This window comes from Stegostoma tigrinum, chromosome 10 (genome assembly GCF_030684315.1).
Source record: "Stegostoma tigrinum isolate sSteTig4 chromosome 10, sSteTig4.hap1, whole genome shotgun sequence".
NCBI lineage: Eukaryota > Metazoa > Chordata > Chondrichthyes > Orectolobiformes > Stegostomatidae > Stegostoma > Stegostoma tigrinum.
Window position 1 is genome coordinate 58,605,297 of NC_081363.1, and position 17,915 is coordinate 58,623,211.

The 17,915-nt window shown below is 40.4% G+C and overlaps 1 protein-coding gene across 3 annotated transcripts; it reads left to right on the plus strand.

Moving 5' to 3' along the window:
* The first annotated feature begins 596 nt into the window (after positions 1–596).
* On the plus strand, positions 597–3,547 carry cfl2 (cofilin 2 (muscle)). Of its 3 annotated transcripts, none has more exons than XM_048538069.1 (4): positions 597–730; positions 2,018–2,325; positions 2,457–2,533; positions 2,617–3,547. In XM_048538069.1, the coding sequence occupies exons 1-4, from the start codon at positions 728–730 to the stop codon at positions 2,739–2,741; spliced, it is 513 nt and encodes a 170-aa protein (XP_048394026.1). In that variant the 5' UTR covers positions 597–727; the 3' UTR covers positions 2,742–3,547. The 3 variants fall into 3 exon arrangements, with proteins under 3 accessions (XP_048394026.1, XP_048394027.1, XP_048394028.1); XM_048538070.2 differs by lacking the exon at positions 597–730 and adding an exon at positions 907–1,025; XM_048538071.1 differs by lacking the exon at positions 597–730 and adding an exon at positions 1,226–1,341.
* The last annotated feature ends 14,368 nt before the right edge of the window (positions 3,548–17,915 follow it).

Below are 17,915 nucleotides of genomic sequence, written 5' to 3' on the forward strand. Positions count from 1 at the left end.
AAGGTTTAATTGTGAACGGAGTGCGCAAGGCAGGGATACCATTCCTTAAATTATATGTGAAGGTTAGTGTGTAATTATTCTAAAAATGGTATGATTTTACATTTCGGAGTAGGATAATTTGTAAATGATTATTAGAGATTGCGCGTATGACCTGATTCGTTGATTTCTACTTTGTTTTAACATTTCATTCTTTACTAATATGAGCAGGCTAATTTGGAAATATTTATTGTGGAGATTGCGCATGTTCGATCTTCATCTGTGGTTTATAATTTGTTGTAAGATTCTTTCTGCTGTCATGAGCAGGTGAATTTGCTAGTTGCGCGGTATTACCCTTGTGCATGCTCTGCCCTGAGCCTACAACTCTGGCCGGTGACAACAGCATTGAGATGGCCTCTGCGAAGCAGGTGGTCTGTTGGGTTGGTGTGGTCAGGGGTGGAGCAGACCATATGGGTTCAGTGGTGGAGGTGGCGGTGAGCGCGGACGCACTGTGGCCAGTTCTTCCGTTCGCATCTCTCCTCCCCGGACCACCCCCCAACCCCCCTCAAACCACACCCCGACCCTGCCATCCCCAAAACAAACCCCCTCCCGGAGTCCCGAGAATGGTCGAGCCCAGCCTCCTCCTCCACGGCCGCTCGCCCTGCAGCTGAAGTAACGGTCGAGTATTTGCCGGCAACGCCGTTGTGTGCGCGCTTCTTGTCATTATCATCATTGCTGCCGCTAGCTCGCTATGGTAAGGGGAGACAGCAGCTGGTACACACTTCGACACGAACTCCGGGGTGCCGAGCTTGTATTTTCTCTCGACGAATGGTTCAGTTTACTGTCTCTCCGCACCCCGGGTTTGGAGTGGTGGTCCCAGGGTGCCGGCACCTAGTTCGCAGCGGCCATTTTAACCTAATTTTAGCTGCTGCAGTGAGTGTTGGTGCTGGTGGCTGGCCCAGTTGGCCGAGCCGAACCGAAGGCACCGGCTTCACGTTTCTCCGCATGCTGGGCAGTTCCCGCTGCTCCTGGCGGTAAAGTGGCGGCAGGTTGGTGAGGCGAGGTTTTGGTACCCAGCTTGCGCCTCAGCGCGTTTCTTTCCCCTCTTCTCTCGCGTGAAAGGCACTTTTATTCGACGTGAAATTTATTCCGTGCTATTAATCATTATCGTGGACGGATGTGGCGGCGGTCGGTGCCGGGGAGACGGCGGCCATGACGGAGCAGAGACCCCGGCACGTTTTAACCGGGCAGCCTGTGTCGAAGTCTCTGGAAGCGGATTTCTTGCTGACCGGCCATCATTCCCACTTTGGAAATGGTTGCGACTGAAGTGTAGCCCAAAACCGGTGTATTTTGGGGGTGGAGGAGGTGGGCTGAATTAACCTGTAAATGTCCCAGTGTCGGGGTCCAGAACTGCAGTAACGCTCCCTATTCAAATTTGAAATGTCTACCGATTTGTTTTTTTTATTATATAAATGCGTCAACTTGTTTTAAAAAATAAAAACGGTAAAGAAAATGGGATAATACATAATCAAAGAGGATATCCCATCGTCACTTTTTGTTAAGAAAATGTTTTCCAATTGCCGCTTATAATTTTAACGCTTACGAGTTTTAAGGAGATTCAGGGTGTAATTTTTTTCAAATCACGATTATTTCCTTTTGCATTGTCATTGCGGGTCTTGAGTGTTAAAAGAGCAGATGAGTCTTTTTGTATTCTTTTGTTACAACGTTGAGCTCAAAGGCTCCCCCCGTCTGTCGCATACCACAATTTGCTGTAATTTGTCAGAATCACTGCATCGTTGAAAGTGATGATGCTTCTGGCACCCGAGCCTTAACTTGCACGATGTAAATTCGTTGGTGGCTACTTTCCGTTTTCATGTAAAAACTAAGTGCTGTATAAAATTTGCAGCGAGCGTTTCTTCCAATTGCATTTTTGAAATCTTATTGCTGTTTAACTTGGAGTGCTCAATTCTTTGCCATGCTAGAATGCTGCGTGATCTTCCAGAAGTGCTCATTCATGATTTGACCTTTTATTTCCAAACAGGCCTCTGGAGTAACAGTACATGATGAAGTGATTAAAGTCTTCAATGATATGAAAGTAAGAAAATCATCATCACCAGAAGAGGTTAAGAAGAGAAAGAAAGCGATATTGTTTTGCCTTAGTGATGATAAAAAGCAAATAATTGTGGAGGAAACCAAAGAGATTTTGGTGGGTGAGATTGGAGAAACTGTGCAGGATCCCTACATGTCTTTTGTTCAGTTACTACCTCAGACCGACTGTCGTTATGCTTTGTATGATGCTACATACGAGACAAAAGAATCAAAGAAAGAAGATTTGGTATTTATATTCTGGTATGTAGTTTTTAAAAAAGATTGTTTGACTGAGGCATGTATGTTATTGAAGATGTGCATTGAATGGTTTCTTTGTTAAACCTTGCCATAACAATGGCTATTATCTTGCTTCACTTTATTTTTTCTTGTAGGGCTCCAGAAAGAGCATCCCTCAAAAGCAAGATGATATATGCTAGCTCAAAGGATGCTATTAAAAGGAAATTTACAGGTTATAAAATTTTACAATTGTTTGCAATTCTTTAATTTAGTTGTAGTGTGACAACAACTTAACTCTCTTCTGTTTTTTTTCAGGTATTAAACATGAATGGCAAGTTAATGGATTAGATGAAATTCAGGACCGTATAGCACTCGCAGAGAAACTGGGAGGCAATGTGGTCGTTTCACTTGAAGGAATATCCTTGCATACTGACAATTGAGTGCCATCTTGACTCATGGAGCTTCCATTTCTGCAGCTCTGTCATTTGATCAAAGTTGGAATAGTTTAGTTTTTTTTTCCACGTAAAGGAGATCTCATTAACTTAAGCAGCCAGCCTGCGGTTGCCCTTTAGACTGTTTGATCCCAGTAGTTTGTATGTAGAATCTCAAGGAATGCTTTCACGTCATTCATTCTAGCCAAAACAATTGTCGTTGCATGCATTCCTTGTTTCTTGTACAATGAATGTGAACGTTTGTGAGTAGTTTAGAAACACTAAGTATAAGCTTTTGAAAACCTTGAGAGTATTGCCCACTGGTCAGGTGGTAGCCATTAATTCAGTATTGTAATTGAAGTTGCACTTGATCATAGTTCCATGAGGCTCTTGTGCATTCATAACCCACTCCTGCCTTGATAGCCTAGTTTTGTGTCATGGCAACATGTGTTCTACACTATGCATCAAAGCACTTTTTGTAATTTTATTTTGTTTTAAAAAAAAACTAAGGAATGCCAACCAAGTTTCTGTAGTTTGTAATTGCATCATCAGTGACTTGTAACTCTTGCGTTTTCATTCCTGTTGTGCAGACCTTAAGGAAGGAGTTGTTTATGTTGCCTTCTGTTTCCAGTGGAATGTACACTACTGAAAAAAGAATGGGAGTCAATGTTTACCATGTTAGGTTTTTTTAAACATTGAAGCAAACATGCAAAAATCAGTCATGATGGCAGTTACTGTATACTAGAGCCTTAAATGGAACATTGTTTTTGAGATCAGAAAATTGGCCACGCTTACAATAAAAATTGTGGCTTATGGCCGATTGCTGCTTTTGTTTTCATTTCCTACTGATAAAAACATACTAACTGGAAATGTAACCTGCACTCACTATTGGTTCTCCTTTGTAAACAATCATACTGCAATATTTGCAATAGTTTTACTGATTTTAAAAGTTCCAATTTAGTGGCAGCATTTCAAGTTTTTAAACCAGTATTTTCAAAATAGAAGTCACAGCTTAAATTGAATTAGCCATTGTTTATGACTGAGCTGTAAGTTACAGCTTTAAAGTCAGCTAATCAAAACTTAATCCTGTTACACCAAAGAAGTGTGCTACTGAAGGTAGGCATATTTTCATAAAATATGCCCAGTCAAGTTATGTTAACAGTTGAGTTTTGTATCTTAATACACAAACTGAATGTATTTAGGATTGCACATTCTGTTCAGAGTCAATACACAAAATTTCAGCTTTTGGAATTTAAGTATTAGTGTTTTGAGTTTTGAACTCGAATGGAGCGGTTTATTTTTATAGCTGAGGAGATTTTCTGCAAACACTCGGACTGTAAATTGAATTGTGAAAAGCACAGTTTCTTCTGGGAGTGTATGTATGTAAAGTTGGAATAGACAAAAATCCTTTTAAAAGCGAACTGGGGACTGTTCTGGTTACAGTTTGGATATCAGCTATTGCTGCATTTGGATCCAAGCCAACAGTTGCTGTCCTACTGGAGAATTTGATCTGCCTGCTGAGAGTAATCCTGTGCTAGTCAGAGCTATTTATGGGAAACGCATGCTTTTGTGTCTTGTCATCCTTGTCCACAAATGGCAAAACTGGACATAGTTCCTGTGCTGGATAAAAGGAAAGTCCTGCCAGGCAGCCAAACATAGCTGTCAAATATTGCATGTATGCGGAATGCTTTTCTAGAAGAAAATAAGTTGTGAATTTTATTAACTGCTTAATGTTCGTTGACATAATTTCCCATGTAATCTTACACAATACATGGGAATAAACTCCCTACAGTATGTCAAATTACAGGTTTTTGTTTAAAAATTGCTTCTTTGAGGCAATACTCAATTTATATGTTAGGAAATGAATTTTTTGAATACATGTAAAGTATTTGAAATTTTGTATCTGGTACTTTATGGTAGTGAGTGAAGATACTAGCAATGTTTTGGAACAAATTCATTGTTTAAACATTGTAGAAATTAATCTTATCCTTAAGATGATCTCTACAGATTCTTTAACTTTTTTAAGCTGAATACATTTAATGAGGTAATATGAAGCACTTTGAATGCTAGGATGTTCCAAACAGCTCAAGCAATTTAAATGTTGTCATTCTTTAATGTATGAAAAGTATTTTTGTTTCAAAATTATTTGTTCAAGATATCTGTTAGATATTGAATGCAATACTACTTCAATTGCCTATTTTAAAGAACATTTTCTTTTAGAGGAACTCTATTCATACTTATTCTTTCAAAAAAGAATGAATGAATGAATATGGATACAGGAGTAGCTGATGCAGCCCCATGACTTTTCTGTCAGTTAATGAAACTATGGCTGATCTGTGTCTTAATTCTAGATCCCAGCTTTAATTCTGTAATGCTTCAGACTTTTTGACTAACAAGGATCTTTCAATTGAAAGTTTTTTGAACTTCAAATTGCTGTTAATTAGCCTTTCTGCAGTCAAGCAAAGCAATGTTTCTGATTTACATTACCTTTTTGTGTAAAGAAGTACTCTGATTCCACCCTTGAACAACCTAGTTCTAATTCTTCTCTGTACCTGCTGTTGGAAATATTCTCTATCATATCAAGTCTTTAAATGATCCTACATTAGAATATGAAGTCTTTACCAAGTCTCTTTTTGTTTGCACATTTTTTTTCCTATTTTGGAGCCTCTCTTGCCAGTTTTTTTTCCAGCCTCCAGTTTATTTGGTGTTTGCAAATGGAACTAGCATCTACTGAGTGTCTTTAGCCACTGCTTCTCACCCATTTAAGTTGGTGGCTAGATATCAGGTGGGAAAGCTCGCAGCAATAATTATTCTGCTCACTCAGTAAATAATCTATTTTAAATCTTTGCTAGTAGCAGCTAACAACTTGTAACTGAAATTGTAATGACTTGTAATTAAGCAGACTGCCTCAACATCCCCTCCAAACAAAAGTTCTTGTGTGGGTAATCAAATTGTGTAAAGTCAATCCTAATCACAACAGTCCTGGCTCTAAGTGTGATTGATAAAGTTGTCTTAACTAAATTCTGACCGGAAATAGTAAAGACGTTGTGGATTCCTCATCTTTTGCAAACGTTTTATGTTCAGTTGAGAAGTAATAAACTCTTTAAATGCAGGATGTAGCAGTTTTGTGTGTACTGTTTTAAAAAAAAGATATGAAGTAGGACATGTAAATCATGAGAGCTATGTGAGTAATAGTCTGGTGTTTTGCTTCCTGGTTCAGAGCTAATAAGTTGGTAAATTCAGAAAAGTTATTTTTTTTTTGTTTGGAAGTTGACTCTTGTTCAGTGAGGTGGCAGCCGCTGGCTTCCTTTTAAAATATGGGACCTACCCAAGTGCCCCAAGTAGAGTAAAGGAATGTGTATGGATGATGCATATTTTGTGTTAATTTACTTAAGTATTCCAACATGTTTCAGAATTATGTATGATCACCATAATTTGGCACTGAGAACAATGGAGGAATTTGGAAGGGTAAATACAAGCTTAGTCATACACCTGAGTTTTCAGAAGAAAGTGGAAGTGTTGAGGCGTTGGCCAGGCATTCCCCTTTGTAATTGGTACATTCAGAAGGTTAAAATCAGGCTGACTCACATTTGGTAACAATTGTTTCATCTTTCCCCTGACTCTGGAATGTTGGAATTTGTGGGGAATGGCTTTTTTTTGTAATGCATTCAGGGGCCAGAAGCCAGTTAAATCAGCAAGATCAAGTGATAGTGATATTTTGAGTGAGTTGTCCTTTTTATAGAGTATTGTACAAACAGACTATGAAGCCAATATAAATGTTCCAGTGGACACAATTGTCTTTTGGAACTAATGATTAAGAAATTTGTGCCCCATAGTATTTTAACACTTTTTTTTCATAAACCATTTAAAGGTGTGATTAATTCAATAACCAATAAGGGAATGCAATCATAGCTTTTTTTTTGATTCTTGAGAACTGAAATGGCTCAACCTACAGTTAAAAACTAGGGAGGGCATGTATCACAGATGGTTAAACTTGTGATCAAACCTTGTTTTCAGTTCTCTTGGAATGTAATTCTACTCAGATTGTTAGTAGCATCAGGGAGATTTTTGATGCATTGGGTGTACAGAATTGTACTATTGTGACACTGGTCTTTTGGATGGTAGGATTGCTACCAGTGTCACAATAGTATGATTCTGTATACTTAAAGGGGACAAGTAGCTGATTCCTAATGTAACCCTAAGCTGAAAGTTCTTGAGTGTGATCCCTATGGCTAACAACCAAGACACACGTACCAATGGAAAGGTCTCATCCGAAGCCTCAAAGATAAAACTGGTTATTTTTGAAATAGAACCATTGGTTTTAATCAACTATATACATCAGAAGTAGTATGTAATGTGGGACAATTTCAATCCAAGTCATTTCTTGATTGGCTTTTTTAAAAGCAAAAAAGTATTAAAGAAGTAGAGGTAGCTTTCTCAAATGTTATCTTCTGACATTGGCTTACTATGGAGCTCAAGTCTGAGGAAACTAAATAAGTGTGGAATTCTGTCCAAGTAAACCTTTTTAAGCAATATCCTGTGTGGGGGGGAAAAATGTGCATTTTAAACTTGTGAAAATTCAGGTAACCGTTTCATGATCTGTGGTGTTGCTATGGAGCTATGTAGTTCAGTGCAGATACTGTCAATTTGGAAGATCCTGCTATTTGGGGCTAAGCACTTTCAACTAATGTGCATGTAAGGGGTAGGAGGGAGGGAAACAGTTTTTGAATTCCTGTTGTACAGTTAAACATGCAATCTCATATGGTCTGATTTCAGACATTAGATTGGGAGCAGCTATTAGAAGTGAAAGGTAAAATGAATTTCTTTCAATAACTACGTACCCATGACATCTTGCACAAATACTCTATTCTTTAGACTGTCAATTTTCAGATGTTAATGCTCAATAAATATCCAGTAGCAAGAAGGAGTATATCAGCTGATTTTGTTTTTTATTTTGAATGGGGAATTTGCACCTTTCTGCCACACTGGATGACATTGCAAAATAAACTGTGTGCTGCTAATAAATTAAACGTAGGATTAAAATGTGATCCCCTATGATCAAGTTTGATTAAAAGTGGAACTCACCAAATTAAAGTACCTGAGGACCTTTTTAAAGATCAATGTGTTTATTGATTGCTGGGTATATTTAAAATAGGATTAGATTTTTGTCATTTAAGTGAAAGGACCAGGTCACGTTATGCCATTGTCAGTCATGTTTGGCTAGAAATTTGTGTAAACACCCCATTTGCTTCATTTTCAAGCTTTTGGATTTTTGAATACAGAGTTTTTGTTTTTGTTTTGTTTGTAAATTATCCATTTTTGTTTTTTGTCCATGACCAATAGCTGGCAGCGTTTATTGCCCAGAAGGCAGTTAAGAATCAAGCAAATTACTGTGGCTTTGGTGTTGTATGTAGTCCTGACTAGTAAAGGATAGCAGTTTCCTTTCCTGAAGTACATTAGTGAACCAGGTGGGTTTTTCCTTACAATCAACAATGGTTTCGTGGTCATCATTGGACTCAAATACAGACTCTTCATTTTATTTTGTTGGATTCAACATCTACCGTAGTGGATTTGAACCCAGACCCCCAGAATGTTACGTGGCTCTGCAGTCTTGCAGTACCATCAAGCCATTTCCTATTTGGATTGGGACTCAATTTGGTGAATCCGTACCTCTTTCCAAGTCATAACGTCCACAGTTGTCATCAAAACTGAAGAAGTACTTCAAATGGGAGTTAACACAAGGCTGTATTCAATGGAACTAAGCTTTAACCCTTTTGTATTGTAGTCTACTTGAATGCCAACATTCTGTTCAGTTTTTTTGACTGGTTTTCATACTGAATCATTTTACTTGTGATCTTGTGTATCCCAACTCATTTTACTTCTCTCCATTAGATGCTTAAATCATTCACCCACTGCACCTGAGAGAGATGTATCAAATTCATCCCTGTGTCGAGCTCTGTCTGCTATTTTGGCTGCACTCATCTGTTTGTGTCTCACTGATATTATGTATTCAGCTTTTAGTTACTGTGCATGATAAATAGTACATGCAGATCACTTTTGTTTCTTCATCCAACTCATTAGCACAGTATAGTGAAAAGTTGAGGCTCAGAGCAAATGCTTTGAGTGATGCTTGCCCCAGCTTGCTGTTCAGTGTTAGCATCCTTTTAATTAAAGCAAAATACTGAGGTATGGATCTGAAGGTATCAGAGGTCCAAAGCCACCCAAATGCTGGAGGAACGCCATCTGTGCAGACAAAATTAATCTTGCAAGTTCAGTTAAACTTCTTCCTCATGAGTTATAACTAACTTAACAGTAACACTGCTCCTTTCACACCTGCCTTACCCACTGAGCATTTTCAGCATCTTATTTTTATTTCAGATTTACAGCAACTGCAATATTTTATAAATTTTTAAGCTTTGACTCCTGAATGTAATAGCATGCAATGTCCAATCCCTGGAAAGAGAATTCAGTAAGGTTGCATAATGGGCATCTGTCTTGAGCACTTAATTTCACCCTCCAGTTTTCTTTAAGTTAGACTTAGTTAAACTTTGAAAGACTTGACAAATTTAGACTGTTGAGTTAGTAATATAATCTTGACACATGATTTCGTTGAAAGTACGTTACTATCATGCCCAGCTGTGATGTTCTGTCTGATGCACATTCTTCCAGTGTATGGCCAAGCTCATGTGATTTGGTGTTTGTGTAATTAATTCATACAATGCAGTAAACTGAGAACAGAATAATTACATAATTGGAGATATTAATGACACTAGTGAAGGCTAGCTATCTCAATTGTTGAATGTTAATTATAACTTATAGTTCATAAATTCAGTCTTTCTAACTATAACTATATTTAGAGTTATCCTAAACACAATCCAATAACATATTACTCAACTGCTCAAGAAATATCTCATGCACATGGCATAAATCCTGAGGCAGCCGGGTTAGCAAGAAAGGTCTGTTGCAAGGCTTGTGGATGGGCTGAATGATGTCTGCACTATAGGGATTCTAAAATCACAGGCTATCTGCATGTTCTGCTATAGACATGTTCCAACTTGAACATAATTTACATAATCTAATGTATTAAATGTTTTCAGCTGCTACAGTAGTAGATAAATGATATCCTATTGAGCAAGTACCCCAGGCTGTTTATGATAGATTGATTATGACATCATCTTTCACTTTTTTATACCACAGTTTTCATGTTGAATGGTAGGAAATGATGACAAATTTTAAGGTTCTGCATATTGTTATCTAACAGCCTCCCATTTAAAAAGCTAGTTTTGCATTTAAAATTTTACATGGAGTGCATGTAACATGTCACAATTGTACATTTTTTTATAAATGTTTACATAAGTCAGAATTTAGTATTAACGTTTTAACTCGTGTCTGTTGTGTGTGCATCACCATATGATGTCATTACCTCTGATCCCACATTTTATTCAAAATGGTTTTTAGGGGAAAGATATCACATGCCATATTTTCTCAGCACCTGAATGTGTGACTAGAGGTGCATTTTGAATCTTTCTGTGCAATGCATAAGTTAGGAAGAGTGGCACTCGGTGCTCAAGTATTGAATGTTTTCATCAACTCTTGAAATAAAATCAAAATACTGCAGGTGCTGGGTATGCCTGAAATAAAAAGAAAGTGATTGAGGTCCAACAGTATCTGTGGAGAGAGAAACCGAGTTAATGTTTGAAGTCCAGTATGATATCTTCCATAGGAGGATGGTGTGTAAAGGAAGAAATAACTGGTACTTGTTAGAAAGGTAGAAAGATAATCATGGGGAATCTTCATCTAGACATAAATCAGTTGAACAGAAGTACCTTAGAAGGAAGTGTTTTTAGAGAATGCTTTCAGGGTAATGTTTTTCAGAACAGCATGTTCTGGAGCTGACCAGAAAATTGGCTATACTGTGCATGGTGCATATCATGATGGGATTAATTAATGATGTCAGAGTGATAGGACCTGTAAATACTGTAATTATAATATGATTAACTTTTATATTTGGTTTGAGTGAGAGGACATTGGGTCCAAAACTACTATTTTAAACTTAAATAGTGGCAACTGTAAGGGCCATAAAAGCAAAGCTTTCTAAAGAATAGAGGTGCAAATACTTAAGGGGATATTTCAGAATGCACGGAGTGTATACATTTCAAAGCAAGAAATAACTCCAAAGAAGGACCCACCATCCTTGGTTAACTAATAACGATAGAGTAAAGGAAAAAAGGTAATTTTGCAAAATTGTTAGAGTAGAAGATTGCCCTGAAAGAAGAAAAAAATACAAAAGATTAATGCAGAAAGACTTCTGTGAAAACTTCTTCCTAGTGTTGTCTTTTGCTGTAGAATTCTAGGTCATAGCTGTGGTTTGGAGTCTCTGGCTGATGAGGGTAGTTAGATGTGAGTATTCTTTTGCAACCAAATGGTGAGTCTCCATCTTTCGAACTTGTATGATATCTTTATGATGAGTCTTGTACTAGATGGTGAGCCTGTATTACTTTGGCCAAATGCACAGCCTCAAGTAAAATCTGAAATTTCTGCTTATAGATCAATTCTGTCTTTGTAACTTGTTACCTGTCTTTACCAGGACCTGACCTGAGTTTGGGATGTGGTCACCTTGGATCTTTATCTGATCAGGAATAGTGGATTTTGTTAGGAAGCCCACTGCTCAAGAATCAGCACTTCACCAATAGAACTTTAGGTGGTTGGCACAGAGTTCAGGTTGCTGGAATGCCGTGAATTGGGGCATGGTGGATGGCACAGAAACGAAGTGTATGGTGGTGCAGGAACACGTTGGATTGGCATTATTTAATACCCTGCTTGCAGCCAAAACCATTGCGAGTAATAAAAGTCAACCCTGGAGACATGGGGTATTGAGGCAGCTCAGGCTTGTGATGGGTGTCTTGCCTGGTCTGACCCAGATTTGAATGGAACTCCAAGTTTCTGGGTCCAGGAACAATTTGTCAAGGAACTGCACGCTCCAATTTTGGCCTTGAAGGAAATTCAATCCATACCCTTGTCAGCATGGAGGGATTTCCTGTATGGGCTGCTGTTGGACTGTGACCTTTGTCCCCAGTTGGACATGTCCTGATGATCTACCTTGGAGTCTAGTGGCAACACAGTTTAGGGTGTTCTGTGTGGGGTTATTCTTCTTTACCGTTGGGAAGCTGGGGTGGAGAGTTGGTAGGTTGGTTAAGTAGGTTCACAAAATTCACAAGCTGCCTGGAATTTGTAATAGCATTGAATCTATAGACGACACATGTTAATTGTTATAGGCTTTTGCCCCTCTTTTTGATACTTGGAGGGACCTTAACTTAAGTTTTGGTGGCACTTCAACAGCAAGAACCCAATCTTTAGACACCTGGTAAGAAAAGTGGGAGGTAGATCAGGTGGACTGATAGTGGACCTGGCCCAAGTGGCCATTAACAAGTACAGGAAATGGCTGGCGGATGTGTTTATTCACTGTCTACCTCTTCTGTGGTTACAACCTAGGTGTACTTGGAGAAGGTGCAGGCAGACTCCAGTGGTACATATCTGGCTTCCTATGATGCCACAGGTCTATCATCATCATTACCATAGTGATACTTTAAATTCCTTTGGTGTATTGATTCTCCTTCCAGTGCCCCTTAGGGGCTACCTATGATAATTTTCTTTAAAAGAGAAAACATGCCTGATGGCTGTATTGTACCTAAACCACCAAGAGCCTGATATGACAGCAGCCCTTATGCGGCCTTGCTGCACTGTTGGTCCTAAGAAAGGCCAAAGAAACTGAGCAGGATCTGAATGTCCCTCATTTGCAATACGTGAATGTCAGGAAAAGGACCAGAAGTAAATAATTTAGCCCCTGTAGCCTGCTCTACCATTCAATTAGATCCCAGCTGATCTCCATCTCCATATCCCTTGCTATCTTTAATATCTAGAGAGCTATTGATCTTTGTCTTGAATGTACTGACTAAGCCTACACACATCTCTCAACTAGAGAATTCCAAAGATAGGGTAAATGCAGGAATAATGCTCCCACTGGTTGTTGAGTTTGGAGCCTGGGCTCAGAATTTCTCCACTCAGTGGGGATCCTATGGAATTCGACGCCACAGCAAATGAGTGAGGCCATAACATTGAATGTTTTCAAAAAGGAGTTAGATATAGTTGTTTAGGGCTAAAGGGATCAAAGGGCATAGGGCAAAAGTAGAAACAAGTACTGAATTAGATGATCAACCTTGATCATAGTGAATGGTAGAGCAGTCTTGAATGGCCAACTCTTGCTCCGGTTTTCAGTGTTTCTAGCTCTGGAGAGAGAAAGCTGTGTGGTGCTGTAGCTTTTTTGGTGTTATCCAGTAAGTAAGGAGCCAAAGGATGGGACTGGAGCTTCTTGAACTTTTCTCCAACTGGCATCACCAGATTCACACGGAGTTCCCATTTTGCCCGCGTGGACTCTCTACTCTTCCACTCTCTCAGCCTGTCTGTTGCTGCCCACGCCACTGGAGTGATGTAGCAGAAGAAAATCTTCTCTTCTGAATGGGCCCTAAATCTTGCATCATGGACCCATTTCTCCTGGAAGGAAAAAAAAAGCAAAATAAGATAAGGCCACTGTCATTTGTGTCCAATGTCATGTGTCCCACCTATGAGCAGGGTGTTTCAGAGGTGACAGGATACAGATTTTTGACTGTGAGCCATTCAGGTGAGTGAGTAAATAGCTTCGGCAGTACAGCCCTTCCGTGTTCAGGTTTAGCATATGCCACAAAGCTCCTCAGGTGATGTGTCTTCGGCAGAGTGCGAGGCCTGGGCAGCTATCTAGAAAAGGGTTGCCTTTTATAGAATGGAGCTTCTTTTCACTTTGCTTTCTGCACTCAAACCTCTTTTGGTTTCAGCTGGTGGCTTCCTCTTGCCCTCCTCTGGGAAGAGGAGCTCCCTTCTCTCCCTTGCAGCTTCAAAGCCAACAACAATGAGCTGAGAGGTGTCCCTGCCCCACTTGATAGAACATAGGTCGATAATAGGTCTATGAGCAGAGGTATAGATAGAGTGGACAGCCAGAGACTTTCTTCCTAGAGTGGAGGTAGCTATTATGAGAGGACATAGTTTAAACGTGAGTGGAGATAGATATAGGGGAGACGTCAGAGGTAGGTTCTTTACTCAGAGTGGTCGGAGCATGAAATGCATTGCTGGAGAGGGTAGTGGAGTCGGCCTCATTAGGGGCATTTAATTGGCTATTAGATAGGCATACGATGATAGTATAAGGTAGGGGTAGAGGTTAGATAGATCATAGGTTTAGGGTAAAAGTTCGGCACAACATCGTGGGCTGAAGGGCCTGTAATATGCTGTACTGTTCTAAGTATGAACCCACTCTAAGATCAGACTACTCTACATACCCCACATTTTGCTATCATCTATGTGCCTATCCAAGACTTGCTTAAATGTCCCTAATGTATCTGACACCACTACCACCGCCGGTAGCGCGTTCCACACACCCACCACTCTCTGTGCCAAGACCCTACATCTGACATCTCCCCTGTACGTTCCTCCAATCACCTTAAAATTATGCCCCCCTCATAATAGTCATTTTGGTCCTGGGGAAGAAAGGTCTCTGGCTGGCCATTTATTTATGCCTCTCACCATCTTGTTGCACACCTCTGGCAAACCATTTCTCATCCTTCTTACTCTAATGATAAAAGCCATCCTGGTAAATCTCCTCTACATCCTCTCAAAAACTTTCACATCTTTCCTAGGGTGAGGCAACCAGAACTGAACACAATGTTCCAAGTGTAGTCTAAGGGTTTTATAGAGCTGTAGCATAACCTCGTGGCTCTTAAACTCAATACCCAAGCCGACACACCATACACGTTCTTAACAACCCTATCAACTTGGTAGAAACTTTGAAGGATCTAGGGTCATAGACCCACAGATCCCTCACTTCCACCACACTGCCAAGAATCCTGCCATTAACCCTGTATTCTGCATTCAAATTTGACTTTCCACAATGAATCATTTCACACTTTTCTGGGTTGAATTCTATCTGCCACTTCTTTGCCCAGCTCTGCAGCTTGTCAATGTCCTGTTGCAACCTACAACTGCCACAACTATCCACAACTCCTCCAACCTTTGTGTCATCGGCAAAATTACTAACCCACCCTTCCACTTCCTCATCCAAGTCATTTATAAAGATCACAAAGAGCAGGGGCCCCACAACATAACTGCGGAACACCACCGGTCACTGAGCTCTGGGCTGAAAACATTCCATCTACTACCACCCTCTGTCTTCGATTGGACAGCCAATTCTGTATCCAGACAGCTAAATTTCCCTGAATCCCATGCTCCTTATTTTCTGAATGAGCCTACCATGGAGAACCTTATCAAATGCCTTGCTTAAAATCCATATACATCACATCCACTGCTCGACCTTCATCAGTGTGTTTTGCATTCAGTTAAGTAACTCATTTGGGAAAATCTGGAACTGTGGATAATTGGGGCCTTTATTTAAATTATGATGGTTACTTAATCTTTAGATTTAAGCAACAAACAAACACTGGTTAAAATCTATATTTGTTCAGAGCAAAGCAGCAAGGGAGTGGTGGCAAAAGGGAAATGGAATAAAGCAGCATGACCTGCCACACTCAAAGCCATGTTGACTATTTCTAATCAAACCGTGCTTCCCCAAATAATCATAAATGCTATCTCTCAAAATTCTTTCCGATAATTTACCCGCCACAGAGGTAAGACTGACCGGTCTATAATTCCCAGACTTATCCCTATTCCCTTTCTTGAACAATGGAATAATATTTGCCGCTGTCCAATCATCTGGTACTACTCCAATGGACAGTGACGACACAAAGATCATTGCCAAAGAGGCAGCAATCCCTTCCCTCACTTCCCATAATAACCTTGGGTATATCCCATTTGGCCCAGGGGACTTATCTATCTTCTTGTTTTTCAAAATTTCTAGCACATCCTCCTTCCTAACATCAACTTGTTTGAGCATATCAGTTGTTTTACTCTGCCCTCACAAGCGTCAAGGCCCCTCTCACTAGTGCATACTAAAGGTAAGTGTTCATTAACTCCCCTACCTTCTCTGACTCCATGCACAAGTTGCCTCCACTATCCCTAATTGGCCTCACCCTCACTCTGGCCATCCTCTTGTTCCTCACATATGTATGGAATGCCTTGGGGTTTTCCTTAATCCTACCCACAAATCTTTCTCATACCCCCTTCTGGCTCTCCTAAGTCCATTCTTCAGTTCCTTCTTGGCTAACTTGTAGCCCTCTGGAGCCCTGTCCGTTCCTTGTTTCCTCAACCTTATGTAAGCTTCCTTCTTCTTCTTGACTAACTGTTCCACATGCCAGGTCTCTGGACACAACTCGGTATCCTTGGTGCCTGTCAAAATTTACCACAATCTGCAGATCTCTCAGAACAATCAACACTTCAGTTCCTCCACTTCATCTGATTTACGACCTTTCCACTATTGAGGGTGGATAAAATAGTCAGCGAGGTGGGTTAACGGTTAAGTGGTGAATTGGTCGGTGAGTGAGACAGGATAGACTGTGGGAGGGAGGATCAGTTTGGTAAATGGTCAGTGATAGGATGAAAGGGTGCAGACAGTAAATAATGGAAGAGTTAGTTGGATTATGGGAGTGGTCATGAAAGAACTAAAGAAAGGCTGTGTTTGTTGCTATTACAAGTACAGGGGTGACTCTGACCAAGAATGCAGTTACAGGACGTGTGGCACCTTTACATCACAACAAAACTGCTGGGAGCTTTCTGCATCAAATAACATTGAAACTGAACTGACACAAGCAAGGAGAACAATAATACTGACAGCTCAGTGAAACACCATTAACAGCATTCAATTAAGTGACTCATTTGGGAAAATCTGGTACTGTGGATAATTGGGGTCTTTATTTAAATTATGATGGTTACCTAATCTTTAGATTTAAGCAACAAACAAACACTGGTTAAAATCTATATTTGTTCAGAGCAAAGCAGCAAGGGAGTAATGACCGAAGGGAAAGTGGAATAAAGCAGCGAGCGGGGCGAAGTGAGTAATATGAGCAAAGTGGTGGCTGATTATAAGTAGTGCGGGGTGGGGGGTATGCAAGCAGCGTGACAAGTGAGACAGTTAGCAGCGTGGGATCAGCAGTGAGAGGGCTGGTTGAGATCAGTGAACACGGTGTGAGGGGGTCGGTGAACAGGGTCTAAGGGGTCAGCCAGCAAAGCAACGTGATGAGTTAAGAAGGGGCAGTGAGTTGTGGCAAGTTGGAAGGTGAGATGGTACGGGGGACAGCACTGATGGGGCAGTGGGCAAAGTGGTGAGTGGGATAGCAAGAGGGTGTTGAGGGTATGATGTTGTAGGGAGTGACAAGGGGCACAGGGAACAGTGTGGCAAGGAAGGTGCAGCGAGGTGGGTTAACGGTTAAGTGGTGAATTGGTCGGTGAGTGAGACAGGATAGACTGTGGGAGGGAGGATCAGTTTGGTAAATGGTAACTACAAGGAGGCTCCCTTGCCCATGTTTGGCCTGATGCCACGAGATTCATGAAGCCCATAATCAAAGGTGAGGATTCCCTGGGTAACTCCCTCCTGTCTACACACCACTGTGCCATCCATACTAGTGGCCCTGCCCTGCAGGTAGGTCAGGGCATATCAGGGATGTTGTATCTGGGACTCGACAGTAACATATTATTCCATGCTTATGACTGTGTCAGACTGTTGCTTGACTACTTTATGGGACATCTCTCCCAATTTTGACACAAGCCTCCTCATGTTAGAAAGAAAGTCTTTGCAGGGTCAATAGTTCTGGGTGTGCTGTTGTCAGTTCTAGCATTGAGCCAATATCAGATATTTCATTCTGCAGTGTCCTTTATTTAGTATTCTGTAGTGATTTTTGACATTTCTGATTTCTGCTGACTTTAATTTTGCTGGGGTTTTTTAAATATCAGATTTGGTCAAGTACTACCTTGATGTCAGGGAAATCACTGTCACCGCATTTCTAAAATTCAATCTTCTGCCCATGTTTGGACTAAGGCTGTAGTAGGGTCTGGAGACACATCCCTGGTGGAATGTAAACTTACCTCCTGCTTGGCCTGCTGTGTTCATCCAGCTTCACACTTTGTTATCTTTGATTCTCCAGCATCTGCAGTTCCCATTATCTCTGATCTCCTGCTGGTCCCTCACCCCTTTGAGAATATTCTGTACCT

Bases quoted from the DNA above. Each gene is read 5' to 3' on its own strand.
- cfl2 (XM_048538069.1), top strand. The intron at 2,326-2,456 runs GTATGTAGTTTT...TTTTTCTTGTAG, and splicing joins GATTTGGTATTTATATTCTG to GGCTCCAGAAAGAGCATCCC. The intron at 2,534-2,616 runs GTTATAAAATTT...GTTTTTTTTCAG, and splicing joins TATTAAAAGGAAATTTACAG to GTATTAAACATGAATGGCAA.